Source organism: Triticum aestivum, chromosome 4D (genome assembly GCF_018294505.1).
Source record: "Triticum aestivum cultivar Chinese Spring chromosome 4D, IWGSC CS RefSeq v2.1, whole genome shotgun sequence".
In the NCBI taxonomy this organism is placed as follows: domain Eukaryota; kingdom Viridiplantae; phylum Streptophyta; class Magnoliopsida; order Poales; family Poaceae; genus Triticum; species Triticum aestivum.
Window position 1 is genome coordinate 109,174,153 of NC_057805.1, and position 20,187 is coordinate 109,194,339.

Below are 20,187 nucleotides of genomic sequence, written 5' to 3' on the forward strand. Positions count from 1 at the left end.
CGTTCAACAGCCGTTAGTATCTCGTCGTATGCGGCCCTTTGCTCCAAGTTCAGCGAAGATACCAACTTAGTGTCATCCATGTCAAACTCAACGGTTGTTTCCTCGATGACCTCTCTTGCCTCGCCCTCGGTTGGGTCAAACGCATCATCTATGCTCGGAAGAGTGAAATCAACAATATCTTTACCCATGGACTGCAACATACCCCTAATGTCTAGCAACACCATCTGCTCCACCTCGTCAGGGGACGTGCGTGATCGACGATAGTCATCTGACATAGGCTCGAGGTGCCTATCCCATAAACCACGCACGTCGCCTGGCTCGCAGTGCACCAAGATGGTTGCGAAGAGCCTCCTAAGAGAACATGGCATCGCCCACTGCTCAGCCTCAGTAAGACAGTCATCGAGCGTGTTGTCTGCCTCGATGAGTCCCAACCTTTCAGCAGCCTCTCTAAAGCTCCCACATAGCACGCCGTCCACGGTGAGCAAGTCGTCAAAGGATGTTTTGCCCGTAACATGGTTTAGCAACACACGCATATAGTATCGGTCCCCCTCGGCAGGATTGGCAGACACGATGCGACCTATTTGAAAACGCTCGACCCGCGGCTTCCAAAACTTCTTTTTCTTCTGCCACGTGAAGCTTCCGGGAAAATCCTTGTACAATATATTTCTAGCCCGAGGGTGTTCCTGGTTAGCCTTGAAATACTCCGTTAACATGGATTTTGAAATATTTTCTGAGGCGACAACATTTTTCAAGTCAGCCTGGGCATTGAATGCGACCCTGTGCATATTCGGGAGATGAAGAGGCAACTGCAAGACAGGAGGGTAGTTGGCGCAAAGTGGAAAGCCAAATATCCTCCACATAGCCTCCGGAGGGGTGATCCACCTTGCGTCAACGTATCTCTTGATCTCATCAATGTTACCATCGGCGTCGGGCTGGTCGATGCTGAAAGAAGCCTTATCATGGCCCTTGTAAATGTACTTGTAAAGATATTTGACGGCCTTTATGCTCGAGGAGACCTCAACGTTGATGTGGCAATTGAACATCCGCAGAAGGTATGGGTTATAAGGCACAACCCATCTGTTGTCCAACATCTTCCCTCGGACCTTAGCATGCCTACCATCGTCTCTACGTCGATAAACTGGGTACGAGTCCTTCCCCTGTGCTGTGTTTTCATTGAACGACCGCGGGTATCTGCACTTGCATCCGTTTTCTTGCATGCAAACATTCTTCGGGTTTAGAGCACCGCATGGTCCGTGCATCATATGTTTTACTACCATTGCATACAATTCCAGATACTTATGCTTGTCTGGGAGCTCTGCGGAAATGAGTCGGTCATACTGCTCGGGGATGATAAGCTTATATGTTGAGTCCATGATCAACAGAAAATGTGCGTGTGGGAGGCCCCTTTTTTGAAACTCGACAACATATACATATGCGACAACAACACCCAGGATGTGCTTCTTGAACAACATGTCCTTCATAGCCTCTAGTTTGCCAAAGAACACGCGAGCCACAATATCAGGTCGGTCTTGCGCCGTCTGACCAGGCAGCAACTCATTCGTTATCTCTTCCCATTTTGGATTGCAAGTCATGGTCAAGAAGATGTCAGGCTTCCCGTATGTATGTACAATTGCCATGGCATCCATATGCCTCTTCTTCATGTCGCGGTCGCCACCAGGGTATGTTCCAGGGAGAACTATTCTTACCCCAACAACGCTTGCTCGTGTCTCCCCCGGTGTGATCGCATCAACAACTCCTTTATACAAGTCGACACAAATCTGCGTCTGGTTCTTCCTGTACCACCTTAACCGACAACTTTCAATCTTGACGTACATGTCGACGGCCCATTGCTGCAAGAGGCGTGCTCCACACAGTATGGGATTAAAGATCGCAGGCCGTGTCTGCAGCATGTAACAGTAGTAGTCTCTGACAGAGACGCACAACCTACTGTTGCCCTCTGCACATGATTGAGTACCATCACAATGAGGATATAATCGACAAACAAAATATTATTTCTAGCAAAATGGGACGCAGACGGCATACCTGCATCCTCATCATCATCATGGGCCAGTTGAGGATTTAGTACAACCTCCAAAGGAACATTACGTTTAGGTAGCTTCGGATGCCAACCTAGTTCTCCCCTTGGATAGAATAGGGGATAAGACAAAGGGTCATATGCTCCGGAGGTCACACGTATACTGTGCCTTTCATTGTTATTACCACAAAGTGTTATCCTCCGGTCAAACCTTTTTGCTAGGTCGTTGCCCTCAACCCAAATTGCAGCGACCTCAGATGACAACGGTCTGTTATATCTTCTTTGGTCAAGCCTTTTATCGGTGTTTAGGTCTATCCTGTAATCATCGAGGTTGTCCTTGTGTGCACCCAAACTCCTAAATTGCTGGGAGTACGGGTTTTCTTTGAGTATGTCTACTAACTTCTTCACGACATCTTGGTCTAATTGCTTGGTGGCCGCCTTACAATGAGTGATGGTTGGGTCATCATCATAGAAGTATAACTGCAGATGCTCAGGACGGGAGCTAGGCCCGAACGAATGCACATTGTGGTAGATGGTGCCGTGTGCCCGGAATGTGTACACCCCAGACTTCATGTTTGTGTAGTTCTCATCAAGGCTGACGCCAAGGGTTGTGAAGGCGAAATGCCCGTTGAAGAAGCGTATGTTTTCCCGAAAATGTCTAGAATCTGCATCCATGCTTGACCATAGCCTCATCAGCTCTGGGATTGGCTCAGGTTGTTTAAGTTCGATCTGGCCATTGCGACAGCAGAAGCCGTCAGTCTCAGACACAATTTTTTTTGCTTTGCAGTGTTTGCAGTTTGCGTCGAGCTTCAGGATGTGAGTCGTGTCTGGGATGTTTGTGTAGACAAAGTCTAATGGATCAACCTCGCTAGGTATAGCAGACGACATGATCACTTCCTCTTCATCCTCCAAGGTGTCATTATCGTATCCTACGTGCATTTGTTGAAACATGATGTTCAAAACATTATTAACTACTAACTATAATTATGATAAAGCCCCACAAATTCATAGATTATAGTTGACCATACCTTCGTCGCGAAACATGTAGTACTCCTCATCCATAAAGTCGGATGGTGTCGTCTCATCGCCAGTGATGCAGTCTCGGAACCCATCGATTTCGTCTGCATTATCTCCATGGCGAATGTGACAATAGACAACGTCATGTCAGATGAGGGTTGGTGAGAATGAGCACAACAAGGTGACAATAGAATTATCATACCATTGGTACCAACAATGAAATTCGTCATGATTGTCGTCGGGTCGCCATCAGATGAATCACCTTCGGCGGCCCGAGAGAGGGGTGTTGCGCGGGATAAGTTTGCTAGGTCTGGACGTGGGAGTGCGAGGGATTCTTTGCATGGGGTGTGCTTCTTTGCCGCATAAGTTGCCTTTCTTTTTGCACTTAACCCCCCTTTCTCTTTGCTGCATGCCCTCCATTCTCGCAGCGTGGTATTTTTTCTTCAAGATCGATAGTTCCGTGCTCTAGATGTTTCTGATATGTTGCTCGCCTCCGTGCGTTTGTTTGCTCCATTTGATCAGGAGTTAAGCAAGTTCTGCGTTGCTTACCACGCTGCTTCCTAGGTAGTTGGTTATCATGAATGACAGCTATACTGATTGTATTGGTATGAGGCAATACCGCCTCATCTTGTGACAATGACGTATAGCTGGACCTATTTGGGTCGGGTGGTTATACAACAGTGTAAAACGCTAATCAGTACTGCATTAATTGATCATTGATACAAAAGGTACCAGCATATTATGCAGGTCATATCAGCTGACTCCTTCCGTCCATTTTCACAAGGTATTAATGTCTAATCAAAAGTCAAACGAGAGGACGATAAAAAAATGAGTTTGATAAGCTTGTTTTCCAAGATAACTTATTAAACACTTGTATCCAGAAACATTAGGAATATATATACTATCAAGAGGCAGCTGAATCAAAAAGCATTCTAACCTGATATTGTAAGGGCAGGAAGGTTATCATCTTTGTGCTTCACGGTAGCTCGCCCTTGAGCCTTGATCTGGCTATTTTTGTCGTCAAGGAGCATAGGGTGAGCTTGTACCCCATTAGTGATATCACCGAGAGCGCTCCGTGGAACATTTTGCATACCTGCAATATGGTTGCAGGTGTCATACTCACGGATTCTCAGATAATAATCATACTGTTATGAATAAAGGGAGTATATTCAATAGACGTTTGGCCTGTAATATAGAAATAGTCGTACCCGACATGTCAACGGCAGGCATATTTTGATGGAGATGCTTGCCGGCGGCGTCATCATATTTTCTTCGATAACCATCTACCAACGGAGCTTTCATCTGTTCCTTGTTAATGTCAGCATTTTCCTTGTTCTTAAGATACGTTGCCCGCCTCCGCACATTTATTAGCTCTTTCTTGTCATCTAGTAATAGATGCATGAAGGTGTGAGAGTAGTGAATGCAGGAATGTACGTTGTTTTGATTTAAAATCAAACAATCATACCAGATATTGAAAGGTCAGGTTGACTTCCATGCTGTACTTTTTATGCTTCCTCCTCTTTTTTCCTCCGATAAGCAGCTCGCCTCTTGGCGTTTATCTGCTCCCTTTTTTATCAGACAAGATAACTTTCTTAGATGGTTTGCAGACACGCACGACAGATCCTGTAGTCATGTGCTTGGATGTTGAACCGGATTGTGGTAAACTTGAGGAGTTGCATTGATGTTTACGTGATTTCCTCCATACATATGAGTCAAATCTAGAGCCTCTGGAACAAAACCAAACCAAAATGATAATGTACTTAGTATGTTAATGAACATCTGCAACACAACCTCTATAAGATAGATACGGTTCACAACGAAACACGAATCTTGTAATACCATTTACACTTTGTGCTACGGTTGCGGCTAACTCGTCAGTGAGACAACTGAGAGACACAAACGTTGATGAGGTTGCCGGGCTGCCCGCTTGATGTAAAAATAACCGATAGTGGTCACAACGGGTCAGTTTAGTGCTATCCGAAGAGTAGAGAGTACTGATTATGTTCTATACTAACCTGAGTTCAGTTCGGAAGGCCGTGGTACACATGTGACATCACCATCAGTGGGTTGAGGAACAACAACAACTGCTGTCTGTTCAGTGATGGACTGATCTGAAATTGGTTCATACAAGTAAATAGACGGTCTAATAATAGATGCAGCAAGCTGTGAGAGTAGTCAAAGCAGGAATGCACATTGTTTTCATTAAAAATCAAACAATTATACCAGATGTTGAAAGGTAAGCTTGACTTTCATGCTCAAGTTTCTTTGCTTCCTCCTCTTTCTTCCGCCGATAATTAGCTCGCCTCTTGGCGTTTATCTGATCCCTTTGTTCATCAGATAAGATACCTTTTTTAGTTTGTTTGGTGACATTCTCGAAAGATCCTGTAGTCATGTGCTCGGATGTTGAAATGGTTTGGGATAAATCTTGAGCAGTTGACATAGTGTACAGGTGTATTCCTCCATCAATAGGAGACACATCAAGAACATCTGGAACAAAACAAAAGCTAAATGTTATTGTTCTTAGACTGTTCTTGAATGTCTGCAACACAACCTCTATAAGCATGATAAATAACCGAGATTGCCGGGTCTCCTTTTCAATATGTTTTTTGCTCACCTGAGTTCAGATCGGGAGGCCGCTGAACACATGTGATATCACCATCAGTGGGTTGGGGAACAACCGGGTCTGCAGTCTGTTCAGGTATCGAGTGGCCTGGAGCATGGTTCATACAAGTAACTGGGATTGAAGTCACGAACTTAAGAGAATAAAATGATGAGTACTCTATCCGCACAGCCTCATACCTGGACTAATAGGGTGATTATCAACAACGTTTGTCCCAGCCATCTGATATCCTACACCTTCAGTACCCACAAGTTCATTATCCGGAAGAACCGGTTGTCCAGACGGTTCAAGTGTCAGCCCATCTGAGTGTCATTCATACAAGTAAGCGAGATCAATTTGATAAACAAATAGTATTAAATCATGGTAAATTGACAATCCAACTGTCATAAATGGGGTACTCAGGTTGTTCTCACCATCATTTGTCCAAAATAAATTATCTGAAACAACGTCATTTAAGGAAATCACAATCGGGATATAGCTTGACATGTGCGGCAAGTTTTTTAGTCAAAGATTTACCTCTAGGTACACCTGACGCTGTTGTATGTTCCGCAGATTTGCTTTGTGGATTCCCCATACTTACCTACGGGCAAAGATTTCATACTATTAACAATGGCTTGTGAACTGAAGTTGTCTAGCATCTTAATGATCTTATTTTGTTATGTTTCATACTGAAGTTGTCTACCGTCAATCATTTATTTTGTTATCCCCTTCTGGACGCGCCCAGGATCCAACTCCTGGCCTCTGTATTGGGAGGTTTTATGTAAACAGACTGATTCTTAATTGTTATGTTTCATGCACTTTCGTTCGTGAACTTGGAGACAACTTGGAGACTATACTTATTGGACAGGCTGCTTCTTGGCCGTGCAAAGTAAGCAGAACAAGCCACACAACCAAGCAATCAAAGTAAGTAAAAGCAGCACAATCAGTTATACAAACATGTACAACAACTAAACATGTGCGTTGCTACGGGCTTTAAAAAAATCAAGATGCTTCTCACAGAGTTAAAATAACCAAGAACTATGCACGTATCAGCTAACACACATCTTTTTAATTGACTATCAGACCATCAAACACAATAATATGTTATTGACAACTAAAAAAATGTTACTGAACTCAACCGGTAGTTCAATGGTTAGAAGGGTTGTATTAGCCATCCATGTGTGTGGTGGTGGTGGTGGTGGTGATGTGCCTGCATTGTTGTCCATATTTCTATAAACTTTTATCAAGACATATAACAATTTTTATTATATTACTTTTTTCTTAATTCAAATACAAACAGATCATAGAAATCTGGAGTCCATGTCGCTATTCCGTGGGGAGCACATTTGAGCCACCGCTAGTTTCTAATAATCTTTTGTACACGCTTCCTAATATCTCAACATTCCAACCTTTTAGACATGGAGACTGCCTAGTATTTTTTACCATCATGACTTCTTTATATGGTAGAAGAAGCCATCCTTTCTACATAAGTATGACATAATTCCTAAAACACATACAATGATTCTATTTTCATTATGAATAATTTGTTTGTATGTGAGTCATACAAGTTCGGTTGCACACTTGCGGAACATCCAATGAATTTTCCAGATTTAGTTACAGACCAAGCATGGCATGAGAAAACCCCCAGAACATTTGAATATTTTTTGATGTGGGTATTGGTATTTTTTAGAACAAGACTAAGCCCCCACAAAAGCAGATGAGGTACAAACAGTTTCAGTAACATATTAACTGACTGGTGTTATTAATCCCGAAAATCTGGTCCAGAAAATTACATAAGAAATTATTGCAAGTGATAGCAGAAACTGGTGCCCTACAAAAACGGTAAGCAAACATTAAAAAGTAGTCATGATATATATGAAATATCTTCTGTACATTACAACAGATCACCATATACGAATAAAATTAGTTGAAAGTAATTGGACATATTATGACATGCTAAATTTGAATCATTAACTATGCAATTTAGTGGGAGTTTAGAGTATCGCACCGCTGATGTGCTTCGCTTACTCGCTCCTCAAGGAGAACATTGTACACACATATAGAAAGAACCAGATCAATTTACAAAAAATATAATAAAGAAATGCATCTTTTCACCATGAAAAGAAATGCAATTTGGGAGTCTTGATCATCACTGAAAGTAAGCTGATTTATGCATTGTGAACCCTTGTGCTTTTTCTAGAAGATAGAGACGGCAAATAATTTGAACTGTATGGACAAATAATTTGAACCGTATGTACCAGTTTCCTAATTGAGGCCCTGATATTGACATGTGTGTGTGGTGTTTTTTCAAGTATGTCTGAAACGCAGGTTGTATTGACATGCAGAAATGGCTTTTCAAGTATGGCTGCAATACAGTTCTAAAACACGACACATTTATTATACACCCCAGAACATTTGAATATTTTTTGATGTGGGTATTGGTATTTTTTAGAACAAGACTAAGCCCCCACGAAAGCAGATGAGGTACCAACTATTTCAGTAACATATTAACTGACTGGTGTTATTAATCCCAAAAATCTGGTCCAGAAAATTACCTAAGAAATTATTGCAAGTGATAGAAGAAACTGGTGCCCTACAAAAACGGTAAGCAAACATTAAAAAGTAGTCATGATATATATGAAATATCTTCTGTACATTACAACAGATCACCATATACGAATAAAATTAGTTGAAAGTAATTGGACATATTATGACATGCTAAATTTGAATCATTAACTATGCAATTTAGTGGGAGTTTAGAGTATCGCACCGCTGATGTGCTTCGCTTACTCGCTCCTCAAGGAGAACATTGTACACACATATAGAAAGAACCAGATCAATTTACAAAAAATATAATAAAGAATGGTCACATGATGTAACTTGTTCGTTGTTCTCGGTAGAAATAAATAGGATCAGCACTCCTTTACTAACAAACCAAGAGTTAATTGTATGTTCCATCAACCTCTATGAGATCCCAATGATATACAAAAAACAAGTTAAGAGGAATCAATGGATACCGATTTTAATTGGCTCACATAATTCTTTACCTTCCTGGAAGCCTCAAATTTGATTGAAGATCCAAAGTAGTCTGGTTGGATGAACATGTTTGTTCAGTCATGGCTATTGAACCCAAACTGCTTACCATTGACGCAACATAATGAATGAACATACCATGTGTGTGTGTGTGTTTGTGTGTGTGTGTGAATGAAATAATCAAGTGGGTATGCTAGCAGCTAGATTATTACAGAGACACACGTCAAACCACATATAGTAACATCGATCTGGCTACTTTCCTAGACTACTGGCTGCAAGGATTTGCTAGTCATGAATAAAACATTCTAGAGTAACCACATAACATGGGAAGCTGGTAGTTCACACAAAATTAGAGCATTGAGGTTGGTGTCTCACCTTGGATGCTAGCCATACCATCAACTATAAATCTGCCTTCCGAAGGATACTGTAGTGTTGGGATACATAAAAACAATAAAGTAGAAGTTAGATCCATTCAGTGGATATGGTAGGATGGTCAAGGAGAATATATTTTCCATTCACTTTGTACCTTTGCAGCCTCAACTACAATTTATTGAATTGTACAAATTAGTTTAGTAAAATATTGGTCAGCACAAAATTTACAGGGAATGCTAGAAGATAAGCTATTATCAGACATAGTATTGCATCAAAATAGCAGTTTCATGCAGTTTCTGGAAGCCTCAAATTTGATTGAAGATCCAAAGTAGTCTGGTTGGATGAACATGTTTGTTCAGTCATGGCTATTGAACCCAAACTGCTTACCATTGACGCAACATAATGAATGAACCTACCATGTGTGTGTGTTTGTGTGTGTGTGAATGAAATAATCAAGTGGGTATGCTAGCAGCTAGATTATTACAGAGACACACGTCAAACCACATATAGTAACATCGATCTGGCTACTTTCCTAGACTACTGGCTGCAAGGATTTGCTAGTCATGAATAAAACATTCTATAGTAACCACATAACATTTGAAGCTGGTAGTTCACACAAAATTAGAGCATTGAGGTTGATGTCTCACCTTGGATGCTAGCCATACCATCAACTATAAATCTGCCTTCCGAAGGATACTGTAGTGTTGGGATACATAAAAACAATAAAGTAGAAGTTAGATCCATTCAGTGGATATGGTAGGATGGTCAAGGAGAATATATTTTCCATTCACTTTGTACCTTTGCAGCCTCAACTACAATTTATTGAATTGTACAAATTAGTTTAGTAAAATATTGGCCAGCACAAAATTTACAGGGAATGCTAGAAGATAAGCTATTATCAGACATAGTATTGCATCAAAATAGCAGTTTCATGCAGTTACACGCTTCTTTGCTCAAAGATTATCAACACAAGATCTTTCAGAAGATATCTAAGTGAGACATTTGATGGTTCTACATCAGCACGCGCACGTGGCCGCTAATATTTGAGAGCAAGCTAGAAGAACTTCAACAAACTTTTCAACATCCCGGCTACATTCAAAATAGCCAAATATGATTTATTATGCAAAGTAGGGTGTATTACCTTGAGCCAAATTGATGCTTATCTGAATTCCTAATATGAGAAATTGGCCAATGAATACATGCGAGAAATAAATATTTCATCAGCTTTGGACAACAGTAAATTATTTTCTGAAAATATTGTTTGTACATTGTCTACTATGGAGACGGAAACATCCCTTGAATAAGCACCGAACTATTCTTTGTTCCTATGCAGCTTGTGGGAACTGATCATTGCACCTTCAATTCCACTCACGAAGATTCCCAATGGCGTAAATGGTAAGCCATAGGGCTTGAACAAAGGAAACTGTGTTGTGTCATTGCAAATGGAAGCTGGCTAAGGCATCTCTCTTTTCATTACTTGATCCCAGGTATTGAAGAAAGGATGCATATAATTTGGGATAGCATGGTGGTAAGTTTTGATTTCAAATGTTGTTTTTCGTGATGGGTACTAAGTTGGTTCCATTGCCGGTATTTCTGTTTTCTGACTTCATTCACCGATTATGTGAGAGTGACAAGCACAAAATGGTAGTGCAGAAATTCTATAGCTACATCAAAACAAAATCAGAAAAACAACACAAGAAGCAAACAGTTTTAAAGTATAATGATGCATACTACTCTCTAATCTTCTCAGTGCCAAGATCTTCAACATATACCCTGGCAAAGGAGCAATCCTCGAGGGATCTGATGCAGACATCATCATCCTGAACCCCGGAGGAGCTTCGCGATGGGCACGCGCACACACCATTCGAGGTCCGACACGAACGTGTACGACGGCAGAAAAGGAAAGGTTGGCTCCCCACAACTCACAACTGTTAATCCGACATAATACTCGATATCCAACCTGTGGATGTTTCTGTCTGATTGGTGTAGGGAATGGTAGAGGTGACCATCTCAAGAGGGCGAGTGGTGTGGGAGGATGGCTTGAACAAAGGAAACTGTACAGCAGAAGTTGGATTCTGGGCGCGTCCAGAAGCAGATCGCCGGCCGATCCTGAGCGTCTCGGTCTCCCAGTCCACGTCCTTCAAGTCGCCGACTCCTGATATGATTTTCTGTATGACCTTGTGTAATAACTATTGTGTATGAACTTGCATTACTTACTACTGAAAGGGGAGCAGCGCCTGTCGAGACCCTGTGCGTGTCCAGAAGGGGGTCGCCATCGGATCGGGGTCGTGATAGCTGCCTCCTGCAAGCGCGGCGGCGAAGGTTTGGATCGGCCGCGGAGGGGGCGTAGGGGTGGATCGTCCACGGAGGGGCGTAGGGGTGGATCGGCCGTGGCACCGGAATGGATCAGCCGGGGAGGGGGAGTAGGGGTGGATTGGGCGTGCGATGGGGTGAGATCGGGCGTTCGAAGGTCTGGTCGGCGGCGGAGATCGATCTGCTCTGGGCGAGCGGGTTTTTTTGGCAAAGGTTTTTTGGCACAGATGGGATGATGACGAAAAAAACGGTGGTTGGGGGATGACGAAAATAAACCAGCGAAAATAAACCGCGCGGACTATTCACCAACTGCTCCATTAGGAGTAGAGATTGTGAAAATCTGTTTCTGAGCTCGGGCTCAGCTAATCCCGAAATCAAGACCGATGGTTCATGCGTGGATCCGTGCGCCTTACTGTATTCCCCGACCGTATATGCTGATTTTCGTCCGGCGACGCTGCATTCATTGCGACGGAGCGTCGCACTGTCGCTGCGGGACGGATCGTTGAAGGATGGCTCGGTACAGTTTCTGAGCCGACCTGAGCCATGCTCGGCTGACGATCCCTCCAAACGTCGTCAGCGTCACACGCCATAAATTGTCCACTCTACGGTAATCGAGACCAACATTGCAAGGTCTGGCCGGCAGGCTCGTCAGTGTTTCTACAAGTGCATCCGTTACGATGTAAGTAGATCTGAATTTTTTTCTTGCTTTCCACATTCTCAGCTAACGAGCAGTGGTTCAGCTCAGATCTGATTAATCTCTCTTCATCTTCTTTTTTTCAGGCACGGCTGTGCCGTTTCTTTGAGTTCCAGCGTGCTTACTGCAGAAGGATGACCCCTCTGCAGCGTGCTCAAAGCTTGTAATTTATTTAACCGAGAGATGCAGCGAAACAACAAGCAAAACCATTAATTCATCGAAGTTCAGACAACCATAAACATAATTCATGCTCTTAGACACAGTATGACACACGGCCCTGTAAACATAATTCATGCTCTTTGAGTTTCAGTGCTCAACTGAAACACACTAGAAAACCCCCCGTTTAGAACGACAACACATATTACAGACTGAAAAACATATGGCTGAGTTATCGGCAAAACCAAGTGCCCGCTTGCAGGTATTTCGTCGATGTCCTTCTATCCCTCAATTCTTGCATTTCCTGGGTTTTCGTGGCTTTTTCGGTGCGTCCCCTCTCTCCGGGCACGTGGTCCTTTTGTGGCCTTCGCGATGACAAATGCTGCAGAATTTGGTTTCGTTTACTTAGACCTTTGTATGGGGCCTTCTCCCTGTTGTTTGTCGGCCTTCCGGCACCTCTATGCTTGTCCGGGCCTGCAAGACCTTGTGGGGCATTCACACTAACAGAATGTCCCAGCACTATGGCACTGGTCAGCGTCGCCTTCCACGAGCGATCCTCAAAAGTCAGACCATCCCTCTTTTCTGCCAGTGGTGCTCCATTCAGTAGCAGAGCCTCGAGACCTGCATGCATGTGGTCATAACATGCAGCACTTGCGTCCCCCATCTGAACGACTTCCATGGCTTTGAAGTACAACGTCACGTACCTGCACGTGAACGACAAGTTCACTGAATTGTCCTTCTGGTACTGAACCAGGTGTCGTGGAAGTATATCCCTTGCGTCTCTCGTCCATCGCTTTAGGATATGGTGCTTAGGGATCTCCTCCCGATGAAGAATTCCATCACCTACACACCAAAGAAAGTGTTCGCATTCGCAACTACAGATTTTCCAAATAGTTTCCATGAAGACATGTAAAGGGTCAGGTTAGCTTACCCTCAAGATATGGCTGCATAGCATCCAGTGTGATCAGACAAGTGAATATTGATTTGTCTTTGTTTATGGTCACCTCGTACTCAACCCTGCTCCACTTATCTCTTGCCGCTCTATTGTAAGGTTAGTCCGCCTCAGGGCACCACCATGCCATATTTGTGCATCAGCCAACTTGGAATATTCCTATGTGAAGGACATAAACGAAGCACTCATAAATGTTATCAACAGGAATTTAAAAAGGAAATAAAGAACTTACAATCATGGTCCTCTTCTCCTTGTAGCTCTCATCACACTCACAGTCAAACTTTAACCTCATGTACTCCCCAAAAACAAGCATTGGGCTTGCAGGGGGCATGTACGTCTTCAGCATGTGGTTTGCGCTCTCACTATGTTGAGTGCTTGTCATTTTCACACAAAACACACCTTTAAAGTATGGTTTTGCCCATTTTTTCCTGGTTTCATATATTTGGGTCATGTATGTGTGATTCCTCAGATTGTATCCAACAACAACCCCCAAGCTGCTTCAAATTCTTCCTCAGTTAACATGTGGTTCACAACCTTGTGAAATTCAGCCTGAAAATTACTCTTCTTTGTGTAAAGCAGACCAAAGATTTCCTTTGCCTTCTTCAGGACATTCCACTTGCACCACCGGTGGACAGTGCCAGGATAAACCTTGCTGATCGTCACCTCCATTGCCTTGCATTGGTCTGCAATAAAAAGATCATTTTTGTCAGCCGAGATAATTAGTGTAAAATAAACATTTCCCCTAGTAGAACTGTCGTGTAAAGTTAAACGGGTAATATATCATAGCTGGCGTGATGAACCTGACCTGTGAGTATTGTTTTGGGGCAGGCCCGCCCATCATTCGCAAAAATTATGCAAACACCCATTCGAAGCTCTCTTCTTGCTCATCACACATCAACACCCCTGCTAGGATAATGCTTTGATAGTGATTGTTAACTCCCACAAATGACCCAAATGGCATGTCATACAAGTTTCTCCTGTATGTAGTGTCAAATTTTATCACATCGCCAAAGAACATGTACTGCATTCGGCTGCTTCCGTTAGCCCACATATGATTTTTCACCTTGCTCGACTTGCCGGCCAGTAGCACATAGGTGAAACCAGGGTTGCTGGAATGGATGTCAGCAAACACCTCAAGCGTCTTCAGCACATCGTCCTCGGCTTGTTCACGGCTAAACTTCCCACATATATTCCCGAGAGTTCTTTTTGTGAACGGTACCTTCTCAACAGACCCAAAGAAGCTACTACCAATTATGTTGTACACCTTCCCCAGGTTCACATTGTTTTCCCTCATCTGCCTTATCAAATCCTTTGTGTAAACATTGATGTGTTTATGAGACGGCCAGTGCACTTTCTCTCCCATGATCAGCGACACGGAATGGTTGTGGCCTTCACGTCATGTACCAACTGTTGTCCGATGCACGCAGAAGCCTGATCAGAGCTGGGCACTCGCATCTGCACGACCTACTGTTTTCTGCTTAAGATTTTCCCTACAGGACAAGCATCAACAAAGCAATTTTTCGTCAGAACACAGCTTGCTGTATTTGCATTCTTTGTATTTGTTCAGAGTTTTGCACCAAGTTCAACACTCACCGAGCAACCACAAACGATTTTATGCATGCTTTTTGTCCTGTGAGCATTTAGTCTGCTTTGCCATACCTTATTCCAAAATCGATCTCCTAAGAATACAGATTATAGAAATCATACGCCTCCCAATGAATCGAAGCTGAGACCTAGCTTAGGCTGTATCACACTCTTGTCAGGTTGCTCTGCATACTTGCGAATTGACTGCTCGAGAGCGCTTATTGGAGAAGGGCATGGCGTCTGGTCCAGTGGCGCACTGCCCAGTCAAGGCCTGAATTTTGTAAATGTACACTTCCAGTCTTAATTTTGCACAATCACTATGCAATTTACCAGATTTTTGCTTACAGTGAATATTTTTTCCATTTTAAGAGAAAGATGCACAATTCATGTGAAAATTCATACATAATCCACGGAAAACAAACAAAAAACACGGCCGGATTCTCCTTCTTACCTCTTATTCCAGCCAGGGGCCTTTGGATTCACTCTGTCTGCAGACTGAGCAGACCTCGTCGGAGAAGCATCTCATCGACGCCGCGCACCTTCTCGCGCTCGAGCAGTGCCATCTTCGCCAATCTTCTGAGCCATACCAGACCCAACTTTTGAATCACCAGCCTTCACATTCCCAGCTCCGTTCGCTGGCACACAAGCTAGTTCGTCAGGATACTTCCGCCACTGATTTATCTTATCATAGCAAATCTCCAAAGCAAATGTATAGATCTATCGAAACTAACCTGTCGGCCGCATCATGCAGAAACTCCACACCGGCAGCGTCCATCCGCCAGTTGCCGACGGCCAACCATGGTCGCCGCCGCAATCACCAGGCTCAGCTCGATAAGTTTCGTTTTTTCTCCCCGGTAGGGTGGCGGCGAGGGTTTCCCGAATGAACCAGGGAGGGAGACCGCCGACCGACCGACAACTCAGACGTCGACTACCGTCCTGGCCCCATTATCTGATCCATGGCCCAGATAGAAAAGGTAACGACCTAGTCCACGGCCCAGTGCGGGATGCCGCGCCGCCCGCCGTGCTGATACGCTTCGCCCCCACGTCTTTGCCACTGTTTGTACCGTATTCAACTGTATCCGCGATTTACTAGCGCTCACACCTGACACGCCAGCTGGATTTGTTTGGATCCCAAGCCTGCAACGGACGAGCGGGATTTCGGGTGCAGTTGAGCCCGAGCACCAAATCGCCACTCTCTTATTATTTGGGTTTCTTCAGTAATTTAAAATTATACTGAAATATAAGGTCTTATGTAACGTCTCATGACGTATGAAAATATGAAATTTCTTCCGAATAACACACTACTATTATATTGCTTGATAGATGTTGATTATTCGAAGTTGTTGTTGGAATCAACCAAACAAGTTATAACGATGTGAATTTCAAAATAAATAAATATCTAATGATGTATTTTGACAAACAAAACTAGACTATAGTATTTTTATGTATCTGCTCATGATTGACACACGTCACTTTGTAATTGAGTACAAATACAAAGAAATGAATACTTTATAGATAGAAACATTCGGTTAATATTATCATATGAAGCGAGAGGTGATGGAACAAGATTGAATTTACTTCTCGACTTTTACTCGGGAATTTGGTTACAATATTTTTTTTATAAAAATATTCAATGTTTCATTATTTCCACTTTCTATGGTAAATATCTCATTTAGTGTTTTTTCGGGGAGGGGAGTTACTTTGTACTCTGACAATGTTTCCTCAAATTTTGACTTAAGGTAACCCTGACTAATTCTTTTTGAAGAAAAAAACTGCGCCAGATCAAATCTATATCTATACTAATAATAAAAGAAGTTGTGTTTCTCTGTTTTTTGCTTCGTTCATCCATATTAAATTTTTCTTCCATCCAAAAGTAATGATTCGTTTTTTGCACAGTAGATTGGATAAAGGAAGAGCGATCTTAGAAAAGGGAAGAGATCGGATGAAATTTAAAAACGGAAAAAGAAAATCCCGATTGAATCTTTGTGCCGGCGGCAATGTATTGAACCGATGCACTAGCAAAATTTCTCAAAAGTCCGAAGTGATGGAAATGACTAGGCAACGTATTAACACTCCTCCTCATGTCTAGGTTGTGGACGTACATGAAAACCTTAGACGTGGGGTCGAGATTAGATCACAACTTTTTTTTATATTAAATAGTGCATTGGCCATGATTTGATCGGAGACCTTGTGGCTCTAATACCATATTGAACTGACGCGCTAGTCAAGTTTTTCAAAGTCCGAACTGATGGAAAAACTAGACAACGTATTCTAACACAGCGCTTCAACAAGCGGCGAGAAGGCTCAACAGAAGCGCGCGCAAGAGACAGCAGGCGGCCATCTCGCCCTAACAGTAGCGGCTGCTCTGCTTTGTGTGTGAGGCTATGTAATGATCTATTCAAACAATCTTCAGGCCGATAATCGAATACTTGGTACGGCGGTTCTCCATGCACATGAACATATCACGTAATTGTTTCCACTAATATTCTTCTATTCTTAAAGTAAGGGGTGCTTCTTCATTTCTTATTCATTACCTGAAATTGCCTCTATAGTTAAAGAAAATTACCCATCGTGTCATCGTTAAATAGAAAGAAGAAAAAGAACGCTCTAACCCCCCTCGCGATTTTTCCATCCCTTGAATCTTCCTTCCCCGATCCTGCCTCATTCCTCACGTGTGTCGCTCGGCTCGCCGCCATTACTATTTTTACTTACAAAAAGTTGTTTGAGTGGTAAATTAATTTTATATCAATTACAACACACGGACTCTTTTGTTAGTTATAAGAAACAGCCAACAGAATCAGCTCCTCTCTAACAAAAACAAGAGCCCTTCTCGAACGAAGAGACACTAGTTTTCATATCATATTTAAAATACTCTTTTCATTCAAAAATGTAGTGCATGTTTTTTAAAGTCAAACATGTCAACATTATAGACCGGACCGAATGCGAATGTGAAGTTTGGCACATATCAACGTTTCACGTGGATTACGTGGCGTGGCTTGATCTACTCCGATCCATTCAGAAAATAAACGAGTAGTATCAGATTGCCCTGGAATTTGTTTACAAAGTTCCATCGAATTTGTTGCATCTGGCTGGCTACCTAACCAGTCCCTCCGTTCCGAATTACTTGTCTTGGATTTATCTAGATACATCCGTATCTAAATTCATTTTAGTGCTAGATACATCCGTATCTAGACAAATCTAAGACAAGTAATTCAGAACGGATGGAGTACGAGTATACAACAAAAATGGAACTAGCTACGAGTACTCGTGCGCGCGCTGGAGCGCCGTGAGATGCTGCTCCGTGGCGTGTAGCGACGGAAGCTTCACCGTGCATGGAGGAGCGAGGTAGTCGCCGGATGCGCGGCCGGAGAAGAGGATGCTCGGGACGCCGTCCGCGTCGACTCCCTGCCGGTACAGCCGCTGCCCGGCAGCGAAGTCGCCGAGCAGCTGGTACGAGGTCGCGGAGCCATCCATGGCCAAGCACAGCTCGTCGTTACCTGATCGATGCGCCATAGCTTCGTCGGAATTGGGAGGTTCAAATCAATTAAGTAAACTCGATCGTGGTGGGTGAGGATGACGTACATGCCGCAAGCTCCTTCTGGGTGCGGTAGAGGAAGCTGAGCACGGCGGCGACCTCATCCCGGAATCGAGAGAAGGGCCCTTGGTCGTCGTCGTCGTCCTCGAGGCGCAGGCGGCGGAGCTTGCAGAGGCCTTCCCCGAGCTCCATCATGGCGCCGCGGTGGTTCTGGTTGAAGAGGTGGTGGAAGCCTACGGCGCACTGGAGGACGCCGTGGAGGAGCGTCCGGGCGGGGTCCTCGGCGCTGTACCAGAGTTCCTCTACCACGTCGTGGCACGCGTGGTACTCCCCGCCGTTGAATAGCGCCACCGCTGCGTCGAACCCAGCCAGCTCCTCGTCGTCCTCATCGTCATCGGGAGCCGGGCGCTCTCCCCGCGCGCTGAGCAGGCGCCGGCGGCAGCGCAGGCCGGCGCCTCGGCGGCGGATGGTCCGCCAGTTGAAACGATGGAGAACGTATGGGCGAGCGGAGGCGGCCGCCGCGGCCGGCGAGCCGACATGCGCGCGGGACAGCGGCGCCAGGACGTCCATGCCGGAGACGGGGTGAGAGGCCGCCACCGCCAGAGAAAGAAAGCAAGGCTCGTGTCACGGTACACGGCAACGGTGCCGTGTCATTTGTGGACGGCGGCGACAGCACCGGTGAACCACACAAGAGTGCCCGTATGAAAAAAAACTGAAAGAGCGAAAATATCTAACAGCGGGCCCACTGAAAATAGTTTCTTTTATGCAAACTAGGGACTTCATTATATTTTAAAAGTAGTGTATACAAAGCGAAACAACCTGTGGTTCAGATGGTTAGATGCAGTGACAAATTTAGAACGTAAATGCATGACAAACTCAACTATAAGGATAGGGTCTGTCACATCTAGATGTGATATAATATCTCACATCTAACATGATGTCACATTTTGTTTGTGGCTCTTTCATTGACAACTTTTTACAGCTGGTTCGTTTATTTTTTGTTTGATGGTTGTCCAGCCAAGTTTCTCCGTTGATGCTTAACAAGCTGAGTGCGTATCGACGGAATCGAACTACCAATCTCCAACTACGTAACACGTGTCTTCTAGCCACTAGAACAAATGGATGTTTGCGATAATTAATCAGCGTGAATATTTAGGAACTCACCACATCGTCAGATTTGAAACCTTTCTGAACATTTATTAAAAACTTCTGAACAAATTTATAGATGCAGAATATTTTAATAAAAATGTGAACAATATTTGTAGTTGCAAACATTTTTTAAAACAGAAACAATTTTTGAAAACGTGAACAATTTAAAAATCTCAAAAAGTTTTTAAACTGCAATTAATTGTTTAAATTTTTGAATATTTTCTGAAACACTAACACTTTCCCAAAACATGGACAATTTTTTTTGAATAGTTATGTCACATCTAAGTATGACATCATCCCACGTATTGTCTCTTGTTTGTTTGTCCAAAAAAATCACAATAGCGGACGAGTGTGCCTGGGCCAGTCCCTCCGCACACGGAAAATTGTGAGTCGATGGTTGACTTGTAATTGGGGCCCCTACAAAATATACGCCCCCTAGTTGCGAGTCGAAGGTTGACCTGCAATTGGGCCCCTAAAAAAACTACATGCCTCGAGTTGCAAGTCGGGGGTGGACTTGCAACTAGGGTGAAAACAAAACAACACCCCCCAAGTTGTGAGTCGAGGGTGGACTTGACACTGGGCCGACAGAAACCCGTAGTTGCAAGTCCAGGGTCTAATTGCAACTACCATGAAACAAGAATAAAAAAACAACACCCCTCCTCCCCCCCCCCCCGGAGTTGCGAGTTGAGGGCGGACTTGCAAGTAGGGCAACTACAAAACTACATACCTGAGTTGTGAGCATATGGTT

At 43.6% G+C, this 20,187-nt stretch overlaps 1 protein-coding gene, 1 long non-coding RNA gene and 1 pseudogene across 2 annotated transcripts; all 3 read right to left on the reverse strand.

Annotated features, from left to right (window-relative positions):
* Window positions 1-4,006: 4,006 nt before the first annotated feature.
* On the reverse strand, window positions 4,007-4,726 carry LOC123096543 (uncharacterized). The gene is made up of 3 exons (XR_006446652.1): window positions 4,518-4,726; window positions 4,261-4,437; window positions 4,007-4,145 (listed from the first exon to the last, which is right to left on the reverse strand). It is a non-coding gene; the product is annotated as an uncharacterized lncRNA (long non-coding RNA).
* A 7,617-nt stretch (window positions 4,727-12,343) lies between these two features.
* The window catches only part of LOC123096544 (uncharacterized), a 120,843-nt pseudogene continuing 112,999 nt past the window's right edge, over window positions 12,344-20,187 (reverse strand).
* Window positions 17,770-18,972, reverse strand: LOC123096546 (uncharacterized). Its single transcript, XM_044518303.1, has 2 exons — window positions 18,338-18,972; window positions 17,770-18,252 (listed from the first exon to the last, which is right to left on the reverse strand). Exons 1-2 carry the CDS (start codon window positions 18,858-18,860, stop codon window positions 18,011-18,013), a joined length of 765 nt encoding a protein of 254 aa, XP_044374238.1. The 5' UTR covers window positions 18,861-18,972; the 3' UTR covers window positions 17,770-18,010.